The sequence below is a fragment of the Trachurus japonicus genome, chromosome 6, assembly GCF_045865225.1.
Source record: "Trachurus japonicus isolate A0001 chromosome 6, Traja_1.0".
Classification (NCBI taxonomy): Eukaryota; Metazoa; Chordata; class Actinopteri; order Carangiformes; family Carangidae; genus Trachurus; species Trachurus japonicus.
Window position 1 is genome coordinate 13,073,570 of NC_140912.1, and position 14,800 is coordinate 13,088,369.

The window sequence follows — 14,800 nt, forward strand, 5'->3', positions numbered from 1 at the left end:
TACTGGATACTCCCTCCACCATTTGAGATTTACGTGCAGCCTGAGCAGACTAGAAACCTGACAGACTAAACCGAGGGAACTAATGACGAGCACGGAAACGTAAACCTTACGTCATACGTCACCAGGAAGGAATAGTCAGTACGTGGCCTTATCATCTTGGACCATACAGGCAGGAGCTCCACTTCACTACAAAATGGTAAAATAAACCACGTTTATTTATATTCAGCTGTAATATGTTGTAGGATACGGTTTATCTATGCACGTTGTTCTCAGTTTTACGTGTTAAACGTTTCGCTTGGAGTGAAATAACGTTGTACGGTGTAGCCGCAGATATTATGCAGGTTAGCAGAGGATCGTTAGCTTCTCCTGTCATGTTCACAGACTCAGCTGCTCCATTGAAACTAAACCAGACAATAAATAAACTGGACGGCCACTCGCAAAGCACACACGTTTACCCAGCCAAGTGTCCAAGACTTCAGAGACTGCAATTGTTACCCATAACAAATTATTCAGTTGTGCACCTATATCGGGTTCATCATCCTAACCCAACCTCTCCACCAAGCTCGCTTCACGTCATGTCAGTCATTGTGGAAAAACCTGGGGAAGACATAGGTTTCTGCAGCCCCGCTTGGTTCGGTAGGACTTTTGTAGCAGTTGTATGGCCTCTCTGTCTAACCTGTCTGTTTCTGCTCCGTCTCTCCCTCTTCCTCCGTATATGTGCAGGAACTCGAGGCCATGACCAGATACACCAGCCCGGTGAACCCGGCTGTGTTCCCCCACCTCACCGTGGTCCTGCTGGCCATCGGCATGTTCTTCACCGCCTGGTTCTTTGTGTATCCTTTCACTTCTTGTTCTGCACCACACTGGCTATGCGGTAAACATTAAATACCACAGAGAGAGCATAAAGTTACTGTGAAATAAACTATCGCCAGTTTAATTTACAGACCATAGCAGTACAGTGCATAGCAGTAACTCTAACCCTAAACAAGTAAAGGCACTGGAAAACTTTACTGTACATTAGGGCTGCAACTAATGATGATCAAATATCAATATTTAATCATTCACTATCTTTTTGAGTAATTGCTCAATCATTTTGTCTATTTGTATCAAAACCTTTCTTGTCTAGGTTTGTCTAACCAGTCTAAAACCAAAGACATACAGATTACAATGATATAAAACAGGAAAGCAGCAAATCAAAGCAAAGCTGAAGTCAGGTTTGACAAATCACTGAAACGATTAATCATTTACCATTGCTTTGCAAGTTCTCACACCACACCATTGAAGTTAAGTAATGTTTTATATTGTTTAATGTTTTCAAATACCCTTCAGACACTTGCTCATTAATTGCTTTGCAAATGCTAGAATAATGAGTCAGTCAACGTGATGCACTGCTATGAGGGCACATGGCTTCTTACTATGTCCTGTGGTAGCTTGGTTGTCAGTCTACTAAATTGTGAATCCCAGTTTTGTTTTGTTTTTACAAGTAAGCCTTCCTTTACAATAATGGTGTGACCATGATACTTCCGACAAGGTTTGGTTAAGAAACACAAGCACAGGTCTGTCAAAAAGAGAAAATAAGGGTGAATGAAGAAACTTTTAACCAAATATCCACTCAAATGACTCCCTGCGTCTACTTGACCTATGGACTGAAACTGAAATATTGAAATATGAATTATATACATATTAAAAGATTCTATTTTTAATCATTAAAAAAAAAAAATATTTAGAATAGTTAAAGCAGAAGTAAGTGGTCCGGTCGTTTTCGATAATGCTGCGTTCCAGGCAGGCTTTTGAAATCGTAAATTACAGCTTCAAGTCACAACTTACGACTTTGTAGCGTTTCAGGCAACCCACTCGTGTTTTTCCGACCTGTTTTACCGGTGAAAGTCACTATAACGGCCACTCGTAACTTCCGACCGGTGAACTCGTACCAGATCGAACTGGTACGACTTCACGGTCGGAAAAATACGAGTTTCCTTGAACGCACCATAACAGTCCTCGTCCCTACGTCGCCACATTCACGGCGTCCCTTGGCTGCACACACAGCCCTGCATGCCGTTCTCTCTCCTCATTGGATAAAAACTGTAGGATACGATAAATGTTTTCTCTTCGGCTCAGAGCAGAGCAGAGTGACTGACAGACCCGTGTTTCAGACCAAACACTCTATGTAAGTGATTGCTGTCGGAAGATATAACTATTTAAGACTTATATTAACACAAATATATCACTTACTTCTGCTTTAATCTGTTAGTCTGTATAAAAATACGAGATGATCTGAGATTAAGAGTTTTAAACCACAGCAGTGCTGCTTGCTGATGTACATCAGTCGGACCATTTAAAAGCGTAATCTGCTATCAAAATGTAAATCATAGAAAATGTTTTATCCATTAGAACCAGGATGAAGTCTTAATATTTTCAGATGCTGTTAAATGTAAAAACTAATGTAAGAATACATTTTTTGGGGTACATGTTCACTGTGCCCCATTCAATAAAGTGAGTCAATTAAATGTCATTGACAGAGCATGATACTGTAATACACCAACACTACATTTACATGCTAATACTGCAAATTAACCACAGGACACTCGACAAAGAATAAAGCACAAAACTGTGACATTTGTATGGATTTACCTTAACTTTTAAATCAGCTATGAAGTGACTTCAACAAAATACACCCGGGACGTCTACAAAGAGCTGCTGATCTCCCTTGTGGCTTCACTCTTCATGGGCTTCGGTGTGCTGTTCTTACTACTCTGGGTTGGCATCTATGTATGAAGGTACATCTAAAATAGTGTTAAAGTCTAATGTTTTTTTTGTTTTTTTGTAATCACTAGAACAGTTTTGTAGTTTTTAACAGCACTCCCTCTCCCTCTTGTTTTCCTCCAGTTTCGGCAGACTGACTTGTAATAATGACACATTCCAGTGGAACCAAGGACATCACATACAACACAAACTGGATTTTGGATTTAATTGGACTGCACTGACATTATGGGATCATATGGACTCTGAATTTGTTTTCACAAGTAAAGGGGATTTGTACAACTTTTGGTGTCTTTCTTTCCTTAGCCTGACTGCTGCAATCATAATTTAGTTCTTTTTTACTCTGTTAACTGTCATATAAAATGTTGACTGACAGTTTTATTAAGACCAGACCCAAAGTGCACTGCAACTTAACGTGTTAAGTAACAGAATGTTTACTTTGTTGCACTGAAAACTATTTATGGTGTGTTTCACTAGTGTCGCCTAAAACCTCAATCCCTGATTAATCTTTGTGTTAAAAATAGAACAGTCTGTTTCACCTTGTCTCCAGGATAATACCGACTACCCCAGTGATGAAGGATTACACTGGGATTACAGAAGGATTATTTATTAAAAACAGCAGTAACATGACTCAAAGACAGCAGGATTCAAATAAAAATTGTCTTATTAAAATATAAATCATGTAAACAGCACATACTAATCATGTATAAGGCAAAATAAACCAACTGGTGAAATAACAACTTTTCCGGCAGAGCTATTTTACTACACAAGGTGTTATACATGAACTGAGATAAAAACAAACTAATGCCATGGGCGGCAATACCTGAACAGAGCTTCCCTAACCTTTTGACATTCTTTGAATGCGTTGTACACTGTCTACAATTAAATTGATTTACAAAGGCCACATAGATTAACAGACTCAATCCAGATTAAAACAATAACACACATGCCATGGCTGGTTTACCTGCCACTGTAGTGTAAACCATTTAACCGACTGCCCGCTTGGCTATGAAGAGCCAGTAAACACAAACTGTGGTTGATACCTCGATTCATCCTCTTTAACTGATAGCACGTTCATTCAGTGCTCAACATCAGCCCATTACTTTGCTCTGTGTGTGTAATGGTGCCAGGCCTTCAAAGTGTCCAGCGTGAAAAAAGTAAACGATGATTAGTGTTACACTGTTGCCAGGGGATGGCCGTCTTTTTAATTGTCTCTCAATACTGTCCCCTCTTCACTGACGAGCCCTGGCAAAGGCGTTGCGTAGCCACAGCGAGTCCTCATACAACCTCGGGTCTCCCATATACTCAGCTGTGCGCTTGTATAAGTAGTAATATAACACTGCCGCTGTTAACAGAAAGAAGAACAGTTACTCAATGATGACAGAAAATAGATTAGTAGTGATGTAAAAGCACCACTGAATTAACCCTTACCTGTTCTCTGGAAAACAAAAAGAGACTCAAGACCATCTGTCCAAACAAAGAGGTTTGATTCAAGCCATCTGAGGTTCTAAAAAAGAAAAAGGAAGTTTTTATTAGATAGAGGAAATATGAATTAACTTTGTGCACTATGGTGTATGTATGAATACGTTTTTAAGAAAGCTAAGCATAATTTTCATGAACATTTAATTTTGAAATGCGAAAATGGTTATGATTTAAATTAGTTTTATATCGCAGGGTTGATATGCAGCTGTCGGTGTTGGTGATGGGGTGACGGAGCGTACCAGCACCCAGCAGTGGAGGCAGATGCTGAGAGTCAGGTAAAGAGCAGAGAACATCAGCAGAGTCCTGAACCTCTCCAGCAGCAGAGACACCAGGCCGACCTGGAACACGTACGTATTGAACATCATCAGCAGGATGATGATCACGTTGAACAAGATGGCAATGTCCTGTATTCTGTGGAAACAGATTGTACAGGTTAATTAATTTATAATATCAGTTTATGATGGACTGGGCAGTGGTCGCCCTGAATTAAGTTATCCATACAGACAACTTGCTATGGACCCAGCAGTAAGCTCTGTCCTTAATAAAGACTGAATCAATCAATCAAAGTAGAGCAATTTTCAGCCTTGAACATTTAGTTTTAGCCAAAAACTTGATATGTCTAAGGTTAGAAGTTAATAAACTTTTCATTATGGAGTCATTGGATTTCTGAACAATCAGTTGGTAATTGCTGTACATGAGGAAATGTGCCAATTGATAATGACGACATGTAACACATAACAATATGACTTGAAGAAAAGAGAGGAAATCTACATGTGTACCCTGTTTGGTATTTTTTACCTGGTAATGATATCCCTTCTTTAATCCATCAAATGCAATCAATTCAGTCAGTGACTTTCTGTTGATGACCTGACAACTAACTAATAAATGAACTTATCATTGCAGCATGTGGTTTAGTGACTTACATGAAAAGCACAAGCTGGATGACGGGCGCTCCCCTCAGAAGTTCACTGAAGGAGTTGACAAAGAGGTCGTAGACCAACAGCATCAGCTGGATCAGCAGCACCAGTGAGTAGTTACCAGTCTGAAGCATCTTCACTAGCCGGATCCTATTTTCCACCGGTTGTTTGTCTTTACAGATGCCAAATGCAGGTTCTTGATAGTGACCAGTTTGATCACTTATCACCCCTACATGCTAAAACACAAAGACTCTGCTGAGCTCTAGAAGCAGACAGACACTACTGGATCAAAGCTTGTCCATTCACATAGTCAGACAGTGGCAGATTTGTCCATAAATGCTCTTCTGCTGTGTGTATTAATTATTCCAGGTCGCTCCTTTGCTGAAAAACATGTCATCATCAGGGAAGAAGCATCTCTGTGTTTGCTGCAGGCAGTCCAAGGTAGCAGATGAAACGTGTGTGATCCTTTCAAATACTGCATGTTGACATCTTTGCTGTGGAAATTCTCACCATTTGCTGCATCATTACCTGCAAGGAGAACAGAGAGGCTGTGAAACAACAAAGACTTGGTTGTATTGTTTGATGGAAAAACAAAATACATCGTTTCTCCTCTACCTCTGGGCAGCACCGTTATCGCTGATGTTTCCTCTGGAGCTAGCCTCCTCCGGTATGAGCGCTTGATGTAACTAGTCGGCTTTCTCACAACTAAATTAGCGTTAAACGTAACTTAGAGAGGTCATGCTGTTACACAGGCATGCATGGAAAGGTCAAGGCTGGGATTTACAGATTAGTTTCACCTGTACTAACTCCGCCAACTCTCGTTTTGTTGTTGTTGTAGCATCACGCTTCCCGTCTTGCTTTTAACGCATCTAATCTTCCTGCGGCTGCAGCGTATCGTTATTTAGCCCTGGCCGAGGATAATCTCGGAGACGGATAATAGAGTTACTACTGATTTATTTCTAACACACAATCCATTGGCAGTAGCCACAACTCAGACTTTAACTTCAAGAAGCTCGGTCCAGACACGTTTTTCTAACTTACGTTAACCACCACAACATTGTTTGGCTTCTTAGTGTTACGTAAGCAGGCTGCACTATTATAGTTAACCGATATCTACTTACCAAAACAGACGTGAACGATGAATATAACTTGACGTGCCGTAGAAATAAGACGGCAAATTGTCGATACTCGCACTTTTGTTAGCGAGGCAGTGCTACCAACTGAGAATGGTATCCATCTATGGCGGTAACGTATGTATTTCCGCAAATTCCATGGTAACGCGACCTATTACCGTAGTAACCCAGGTAGAGTGCTGTCTGCAGTTCTCGGGCGGCGGATAGAGTACAGTCTACTCTATTATGGGTATTACGGTAGAGGCTCTCGCTGCTGCCACCCAGCGGCTGAACCATGAATACAGACCAGACTGTCAGAGTGGCTCAGGCGACCAAAGGTACAAGTCGCCACCTGCGTCCAGCACACGGTGGGTGAGTAGCCAAACTTTTTTCAACTCCGCAGCACTGACATGAAATACAGCAGGGTGAGTCATTTAACAAAACATTTTAGAGCAATATTTCCAATGTTCATGTGGTGGACTAACAGCCGACTGACTGCAGCTTATTTTGCGGCTCTTTTTTCCTTTAATAATAAATGTACATTGCTCCATTCTGTATTTAGCCACATAGCACCAGGACTTCTCGTTTGTTATCAGTCTTAAAAACATGACAGGAAACCAAGCTTCGTCTGAATGAAACCTTGGGGTACAGTTAACCACAACCACTCTGTTTAATTAGCTGTTTACTCATTGAAGGCTGTCACAGTCTTTTAAAGCAACATATGTTGCTGAGTGCTGTGTCGTGCTGATATTTATCACTGAAAATGTGACTGACAGTTTTGTAGCCTGCAATATGTTGTAAACTCTGTAATAACTTGGTGCCACTTTCCCCGAGTGTGACAGCAGCTCCACCTTGCTCCATACACACACACCGACCTTGCTAAACAGTGTATCAGAGGTGTGTTTATTTGACCTTTGGTGTGGCTGTAGGCTTATTTAAAGTCTTGTTAGACATCCTTAACATATCATGTTAACATACACCTCCTATCTGGAAAACCTGTATATCTAGTCATAAGATGGTTTTAAGGCATAAAGATAATCGTTTTACTTGTCACTGTAAGTCAGTGCATTTAAGGTTTTATGACTTCATAGATAGCAGGAATAGATTTCATTTATTAGTTAGGCACATTTCAGTTCAGTTTGCACTTTAACCTGGTGAGCTCCAGAGATACCCCTTTGAATTTCTTGTTTTATTTAAACAAAACTACCTGTGATTTGTTATGTTTTATCTCTGTGATAGATATACCATTTAATCTGAGGACTTATTGTGTGTGACGCTGTCATAAATCACTGTTTTGTGAATGTCATGTAGATACTGCGGACTGTTTTCCCCATAGTTCTTGAACATGACATTTGTTTGTAATTGTGGTATTTCTGACAATGCAAATATTTGATTTGCATCTCTTCTCCCATGGCCATGCACCCTCCTCTTCAGGCACACAGTAACACTTCTCACATGACACCATCCTGGTTTTTACGCTCTACACATCCTGATGCACCTGTCATGGATACTACTGCTGGCATGGCATTTATTTAAGTTTTCTTCTCCTAAGTAAACTCTGAGCATAATTGGCTCTGCTGTCTGCAAACATTTCTGTCATAACCTTTCTGGGGAATATTGACATTTGCATAGAAATGTGTCAGAGAAATTCCCTAATGTTGGATTCCTCACATAATCATAAAAAACTAATTGAGTGCAGACATGTTCAGCAGCTGTAGACCATGTGCACACACAGCTTAGTGACGCTGCACATTATAGTTTGTTCTTCACCTCATGTTTGACAAGGGAGGACCTGCGGGGCCAGCTCGGTGCACTGGGAGAGAAGATCCAAAAAGTCATTATATTCAGTCCAGTTCTTTAGGAAAATAATAGTTAATGTCTCTAATTATTTCCAGAGATGCTGCTGACAGACTGAGACTTTTTTATTAGGGTTGAAACTAGTAAATATACTTACAACCAAATAATTTGCTGGTTATTTGCAATTAATGTTTAAATCTATGAAATGGCAAATAGTAATGAGTAAAACTCTCCACCATAACCTGCTAAAGAAAATCGGAAGGTCTCTCTTTTGAGAAGTTGGAATTTGAACATAATTCACATTTTTGTTTCACATTTTTTTCAAAAGGGGAGAAACACTTTAACAAATATCAATACAGTTGCTGATTGTTTTGTTGTTTAATTAATTTATAGATACATACACCACTCGCACACCTAAATCCATGTTTCTTTTCTTCAGTAATGTCTATGTGGCTGAACGATGGCGAAGTGTTGGTGGGTCAAGGCAGCGGCGAGACCGTCCCAGTCAGCCCCAGACCCCGGGTCCTGTCCCCCGGGAGTCCCAGGCCGGGCCGGGGGTGGAGCCCCCTGGCTTCCCCCAGAGAGGTAGTCCCAGGGAGCCCACAGGCAGAGACCATGGGGAAGGCCAAGGAGCTGTTTGTGCTGTGTGACAAAGAGGGGAAAGGGTTCATCACAAAGAGGGACATGCAGGTGAGTCTCCAGTGTGGCAGAGTAACAACGTTTAAGATGACTGCAGAGACCTGAACTTTGCGTCTCCTTCTGGTCAGAGGCTACAAGCGGAGCTGCCGCTGTCCCCAGAACAGCTGGAGACGGTGTTTGAAAGTCTAGACCGAGAGAGCAATGGATTCCTTACTCCCATTGAGTTCAACACAGGACTTGGTGAGTGTTACCATGATTTACTGGGCGAAGCTAATATTCATTAAAAAAAGACTTTACTCATTCAGTTAAAACAAATTCCTGTGCCTTTCTCCATCTGTGGTGCAGGTGAGCTGATTGGACTGGAGGACTCAACTGAGCTGAGCCAAGACGAAGCAGAGGAGGACGTGGACCAGATGGACTGGTGCCAGGATGCCGCTGCAGACAGATTTGTAAACATACTGATGGAGCTGGGAGCCGACAAACTTTTTAAAGAGTAAGATCACTGTTTTTTCATCAAAGCCACTGAGGGGGGAGAAACATCTTAATAGATTTTTTTCCTACCATTTTCAGACATTTTATAGACTAAAAATAGTTGATCAATCGAATTAATCTCAGGATAACATCCTGAGATTAATTCGATTATGATTGTTTTCAGCTACATTAAAAAAAGACAAAACTGAAAGTGTATTGCGTTAATATTCTCATTTACAGCACACAACAGTCTGTTTTACGAGAAGAAAGTGATGTGCTGTTAAAGTGAAGATGCTCGGTCCTTTAACTGTTGTGTGTTGTGTTGTTGTGTTTCAGTCAGCAGGAGCTCTGTTCTCTGTGGTGTCAGCTCCAGAGAGACAGACCAGAACTACTGAGTGCTCTCGAGGGCGTCCTGATCCACGCTGTGTCCCATTTACAAGACTCCATCAGAGAGAGGGACAACCTGGAACAAGCTTTACGCAGGTCTCTTATTCTTCCCACTGGCCTCTGAACACTGATGTACTGAACTACATAAAGTCTTCCAAATATAGTGATGAGTGATCTGAGTCTGAGATTTAAAAATTTGTTTCATTTTTCCTGTTTTAGACGTGAGAACGAACACGATCAGGTTGTTCGGTCCATATATGAAGACATGGAAAATCAACTGAGAGAGGAAAGACAGAAACTCCAGGCTCAGGTACACATGTGTGCTGTTTAGTCCAATATTTGTCACATTTAACCAGAGTGATTGTCCTAATTACATTTAATGAATTTGTTGTAAAATCAAGGACAGTATCAAACAGAAGCAAAGAGGTCAGAAACTGGAAGTCGAGCTGAAGCTGCGTGAGCAAGAGTTGGAGAGTACAGAGGCCAAACAGAAAGAGGTACATGTTCAAATGGCACAAATGTTATGTGTCACGCGTGCTATGGTTGAATGAATGAATTAACAGGACCTGTCTTTGTTCCTTAGATGGAGACCAGAATCAGGCAGTTGAGCTGTGAGCAGGCAAACATCAAGGAGCAGAACCAGCAGCTGCGGAGCCTCAACATCCAGTTACAGGAGCAGGTGGAGAGCAGCAGAGAGCAGCTGCAGGCTGCACTGGGTCAGCTCAGCCTGCTGCAGCTCAACGCTGCCCAGGAGCAAGTGGACAGGCAGAGGTGAGTGGTGAACAACACGCTGAACCTGAATGTCCCAAGTATAACATCAGAGATTCATTCATGAAAACACTCCATCCTTATCCTTAATCACAATCATTTTATTTCAATCCTACTTCTTAAAAGGAAAGGAAGTAAACCGAATGCTTTGTTTTGAAACCAAAAAATACGTATGGATGTCATATGAGTTCCCTTTTTAGTTCCAGTCAAACTCCTAGAGTTGATGAAAGATTTTTTTTTTAATGTATTTATTACAAATCCAGTTGCATATTAAGCAAGTTTAAAAAGTATAGAAAAAGTAATAAAATCCCTAAACAATACTCTGGATTTCAGTTGAGCAGATGATCTGATAACATGCAGGAATACAAGGGGTTTATTAAAGGACACAGCTGGCATGATTCTTCAGGAATAGATTGAAAACCAACAACGTGTTATTCAACATCAATATTTTATTTATTGATTGACCATTTATTTATTGTTGTTAAAAAACAACCCTAATACAGCTGAGCACTGTCATTTTTTTAGAAAACATATTTTCTGTGAGGAATATGTGAACATTTATGGCATCAGGACTGGGAATGTGGGATTTATCAAGCAATCCACAGTGTTTGTGGTAATCAAGGATTGTCTCTGTTGTTTTGTTACAACAGTTTTTAGAGGAGATTGGAGCAGAGAAATTGTGCATCAAGCTTTGGCTGCACTTACTAGAATCACTTTTTATTGTTGGTTTGTTTAACAAAATACGTAATTGATCTTTTGTGTCACCATAGAAACGTGATGAAGGTGTCCAGAAACATGCAGAAAGAGAAGGGTAGCCTCTTGAGACAACTGGAACTGTTGAGGTAAGTCTGTCCTGCTGCTATTTTCTAGTTTCTGTCTAACTCAAGTGTCCTGACAATTGATTAATTCGACCATTTACTGCTCCAAACATGAATCAGTCAACATGAGCAGTCCTAAATTATTTTCTCTTTTTGTGTCAGGGATATGAACAAAAGGCTGCGAGATGAGAAAGATTCCCAACAGACTCAGAAGAGGGTTAGTCACAAAAGCTCTGTCCTTCCTGCTCCTGTCCTTCCATTAAACTGTTACCTCCGTGAAGACCTTTGTACCCCATGGACACAGCAGATCTACCCACCATAAGTCCACCCTCTGGACAATGATTATTTATATGGGCAGCTGTTATTGTTTGGTTATTGGCTGAACTTGTGTCAATGTCTCTGACACTGTTAAAGAGTTTTGCATGTCAGCAATATTGTTGTTTTGTCCTCTCTTCTAGTTGTGGTTGGTGAAGTGTTGAAAAGACATTTATTCAGTCCTGTGTCAAGGACGCAGTGAAGCAAAGAGTGTTATATATAGTATAAATATATATATATATGTTTATTAATGATATTGTACATAGCACTATTTATGCAGGTGAACTAAAATGGGTCAGTATTTACCAAAATGATAAAGTCCTTGTTGTTTATCACAATCCTCACACTCAGCAGGGTTTCCTTTCATCCTAACACACATTCCTGTAGAAGATTAATATGACAGATAATTTTGTATTTACGTTTCTGAACAAACTTTCTGACAAAGGTCACAAATCATTTGCCTGTCGATTATTTCCGTTTTTCTCTTTTTCATGTCATAATTTATAGTGGAATACGTGTACTGCTAATAAATGATTATGATGTTTATTTACTATGTAGCAGAATAAATGTCACTACTGGACTGAATCCTTGCTTTTTAAATGTACCAAATAACTTGTCAGTGTGAAACAATAGCACATCTGTTTGTTATAGCACATCTGTTTGTTATTTATGCCTATAAATATCTTTCCAAGACAGAAATCTTAACTCTGCTTGTTTCTTCTGCCTCACTTTCCACATAAAACTTTTTTTTAGAATCCACATGTCACAAAGACTTTGCAGAAGAGAGGGTCAGTCATAGGTAACTACTTACTGCAAGACAAGCCACTGAAGAGGTTCGTATGACTAAATGCATCTGATATTACATTTGTCATCTTGGCAGTGAGTGACATTGACATAGGAAGTCACTAATTTTGTGTATTCACTGATTCTGAAGACAGCTGAGCTCGTCTGATGAGTTGGAGCAGAACAAAGACAAAGTGATGACAAAAACAACCAAGAAACGCCAACCGTCATGTAGAGTCAGGGCTGAAAATGTTGAACAGGCTCAAACTCAGGTAGGGAAAATGTTAAATTAAAAATATTGGTAGAGGGAGATAATGATATAACAAGGCCTTTGTAGAATACAGAGCACAGCTTTTATATTTTTGGCAAAGATGTGCTCCCTTTTAATGGCATTGGCAACAAATATATATTAGATTAAATTATTAAATTTGGCTTTTTACCCAAATTGTAGAGCAAATCTGTCAGTCAACCTCATCAAGTGTTCAAGGTGGTTTTCTTGGGGAACTCCGATGTGGGTAAAAGCTCCTTCATCAAGCACTACTGCACAGGACGCTTCGACAATAACATGAGTGCAACTGCTGGTAAGACTTTAAATTTTTTTAATCACTTTTTCAATGATTCATTTGCTTCTCTGTGTAGAAGTCTGATATGAGAGTGGGGCCCGCTTTTGTTTTTAGGTCTAGATTTCCACATGAAGACTTTAACTCTGGGCTCCACCACAGTCACTTTGCAGCTTTGGGACACTGCAGGACAGGAGAGGTCAGATATATCAGCTGTAGAATTATATTTCTTACTCCTAATAACCCACTTTTTTTCTTTTTGTGTTAATATTCCTTTTCCTATTTGTGTTTTTCTGGCTCTTTCTCCAGGTTTCGCAGCATCACTGAGCAGTACTACCGGAAGGCTGACGGCCTTCTCGCCATGTACGACATAATGCAACCCTCCTCCTTCACAGCAGTGAGAGGATGGATGGACTCTGTAAAGGTGAGCAGGTAGTGATGTCACAGTTGCGTGGATGTAAAAACATGCAAAACAGTTTACTCCAATTTGAATAGGCACACATTTTATTTACATTGCAATTAAATAATCACAGAAAATCTCAAATCCAACTCATCTTCTCCACCCTGAATATCAGCTCCTCCCCTCAGGCAGACAGAGCACAACCATTTCTAAAACTCTGCCCCTTCTCTATGAAAGACCTCAACACCACCTAGGCTAGAATGTGGAGACACCATTGTTGTTATTGTTTGCTAACATCATCACAGTATTACTGAAAATGTGTATCTGTTGTGTTTTTTATAATTGGCATGTGCAAACCAATGGAGGCAGTTGTTCTACTGCTGTATTTGTTCATATCTGAATGTATGTTGTTGTCTTTTTTTCCATTTGTCTATTACCATTTTTATTTATTGTTTGGGGCATTTCTGTCAGATGCTCATGTGGATGGTGCAACATTACAGTTTTTGTACATTTGTACATTTACGTCTTTTAATGCTGATACATAAAATATGTACACTGTGATCTTCGCAGAGGAAGATGTGTGACGGTGCAGTGTTAATGCTGCTGGGGAACAAGCTGGACCTGGCAGACAGACATGGCAGAAAAGTGACGACAGAGGACGGGCAGAGGCTGGCAGAGGTGAGGTGCATTTGAATATTCAAACAATTTTCCTCTGTGATTTTTCTCAATTCTGAGTGAAGTGAAATAAAAATGTTGTTTCCTTGTTTATACAGCACCACAAAGCTTTGTTTTATGAGTGCAGTGCCAAGACAGGATACAACATGGAGGAGCTGATGATTGACCTGGCTGGGTATGACCTTATATTTCTATACTGCAACATTTATTATTATTACACTGAATCAGTCACTGTTTATTTATGTCATTGTAGCCACATTCGGTTGGCAGATCATAGTGTAGACCCAGCAAAACTAAAAACAGTCCTCCAATGAATCCTACACCCTCATAACACTTAAGATCAATTCAGTTTTATCAGTTTTCATTGAAAAGGTAACATCATGGTTATTTTGGAGGCTTCAGTTTAGCAATTTTTGAAAAGCACCCATTGTTATTAACTAGAGAGGAGAGAGTTCATACAAACAACAAATCTGTGCTTGATGAGTAATAGATATATAGTTCCCACCATATTATTTTTTATCACAAAGCAGCAGTGCTGTGAAATGTAAACTAATTTCTGTTTTCAAACATTGTGGTTTCTGCTGCTCTGTGATCTATTTTGTACTTTTTATGCAATTTTAGGGTGTTGGTTGCCCGGCACGATCGACAGTACGTAGATGCACTTTTACTGAGCGAGGACACGACTAAAAGAAGCTGCTGTACATAAAAAGACGAAGAAACGCTGGGGCTGTCCTCACTACAGTTCATTACATTTTCCTCCAGAGCCATTTCATCTTGGAATAAGTTTACTGAACATTATCTGTAAGGTTTACACATGTTATGTACAGCTGCAAGAAAAAGTATATGAACCCTTTGGAATTTCCTAGTTTTCTGCATGAATTGCTTTGCTTCCCATTGAAGGCCTGAAATTTGCCAC

General features: G+C 40.1%; 3 protein-coding genes across 4 annotated transcripts; 2 read left to right on the forward strand and 1 right to left on the reverse strand.

The window, feature by feature from the left end:
• The first annotated feature begins 94 nt into the window (after nucleotides 1–94).
• tmem258 (transmembrane protein 258) lies at nucleotides 95–3,042 on the forward strand. Its single transcript, XM_085779006.1, has 4 exons — nucleotides 95–196; nucleotides 724–833; nucleotides 2,649–2,777; nucleotides 2,887–3,042. The coding sequence occupies exons 1-3, from the start codon at nucleotides 194–196 to the stop codon at nucleotides 2,773–2,775; spliced, it is 240 nt and encodes a 79-aa protein (XP_085635132.1). The 5' UTR covers nucleotides 95–193; the 3' UTR covers nucleotides 2,776–2,777; nucleotides 2,887–3,042.
• Nucleotides 3,043–3,961: 919 nt separating this feature from the next.
• On the reverse strand, nucleotides 3,962–6,452 carry tmem138 (transmembrane protein 138). Its single transcript, XM_085779004.1, has 5 exons — nucleotides 6,281–6,452; nucleotides 5,166–5,687; nucleotides 4,482–4,653; nucleotides 4,192–4,267; nucleotides 3,962–4,105 (listed from the first exon to the last, which is right to left on the reverse strand). Exons 2-5 carry the CDS (start codon nucleotides 5,291–5,293, stop codon nucleotides 3,993–3,995), a joined length of 489 nt encoding a protein of 162 aa, XP_085635130.1. The 5' UTR covers nucleotides 5,294–5,687; nucleotides 6,281–6,452; the 3' UTR covers nucleotides 3,962–3,992.
• Nucleotides 6,453–6,520: 68 nt separating this feature from the next.
• Nucleotides 6,521–14,732, forward strand: cracr2b (calcium release activated channel regulator 2B). Of its 2 annotated transcripts, none has more exons than XM_085778994.1 (18): nucleotides 6,521–6,643; nucleotides 8,508–8,758; nucleotides 8,836–8,947; nucleotides 9,053–9,200; nucleotides 9,515–9,661; nucleotides 9,785–9,875; nucleotides 9,967–10,062; nucleotides 10,149–10,336; nucleotides 11,104–11,175; nucleotides 11,314–11,368; nucleotides 12,220–12,299; nucleotides 12,401–12,521; nucleotides 12,701–12,830; nucleotides 12,927–13,008; nucleotides 13,119–13,233; nucleotides 13,780–13,887; nucleotides 13,983–14,059; nucleotides 14,506–14,732. In XM_085778994.1, exons 2-18 carry the CDS (start codon nucleotides 8,510–8,512, stop codon nucleotides 14,588–14,590), a joined length of 1,956 nt encoding a protein of 651 aa, XP_085635120.1. In that variant the 5' UTR covers nucleotides 6,521–6,643; nucleotides 8,508–8,509; the 3' UTR covers nucleotides 14,591–14,732. The 2 variants fall into 2 exon arrangements, with proteins under 2 accessions (XP_085635120.1, XP_085635121.1); XM_085778995.1 differs by having other exon boundaries at nucleotides 6,616–6,696.
• The last annotated feature ends 68 nt before the right edge of the window (nucleotides 14,733–14,800 follow it).

What these genes read in the sequence shown, in the direction of transcription:
- tmem138 (XM_085779004.1), bottom strand. Translation starts at nt 5,293, where the DNA reads ATGCTTCAGACTGGTAACTACTCACTGGTGCTGCTGATCCAGCTGATG. An exon ending in GCCTCCACTGCTGGGTGCTG is followed by an intron (nt 4,268 to 4,481) that starts GTACGCTCCGTC and finishes TTTCTTTTTTAG; the next exon opens with AACCTCAGATGGCTTGAATC. An exon ending in TTTTGTTTTCCAGAGAACAG is followed by an intron (nt 4,106 to 4,191) that starts GTAAGGGTTAAT and finishes TTCTGTTAACAG; the next exon opens with CGGCAGTGTTATATTACTAC.
- cracr2b (XM_085778994.1), top strand. Translation starts at nt 8,510, where the DNA reads ATGTCTATGTGGCTGAACGATGGCGAAGTGTTGGTGGGTCAAGGCAGC. An exon ending in GACACTGCAGGACAGGAGAG is followed by an intron (nt 13,009 to 13,118) that starts GTCAGATATATC and finishes CTCTTTCTCCAG; the next exon opens with GTTTCGCAGCATCACTGAGC. An exon ending in CTGATGATTGACCTGGCTGG is followed by an intron (nt 14,060 to 14,505) that starts GTATGACCTTAT and finishes ATGCAATTTTAG; the next exon opens with GGTGTTGGTTGCCCGGCACG.
- tmem258 (XM_085779006.1), top strand. An exon ending in TTCACCGCCTGGTTCTTTGT is followed by an intron (nt 834 to 2,648) that starts GTATCCTTTCAC and finishes CTTTTAAATCAG; the next exon opens with CTATGAAGTGACTTCAACAA.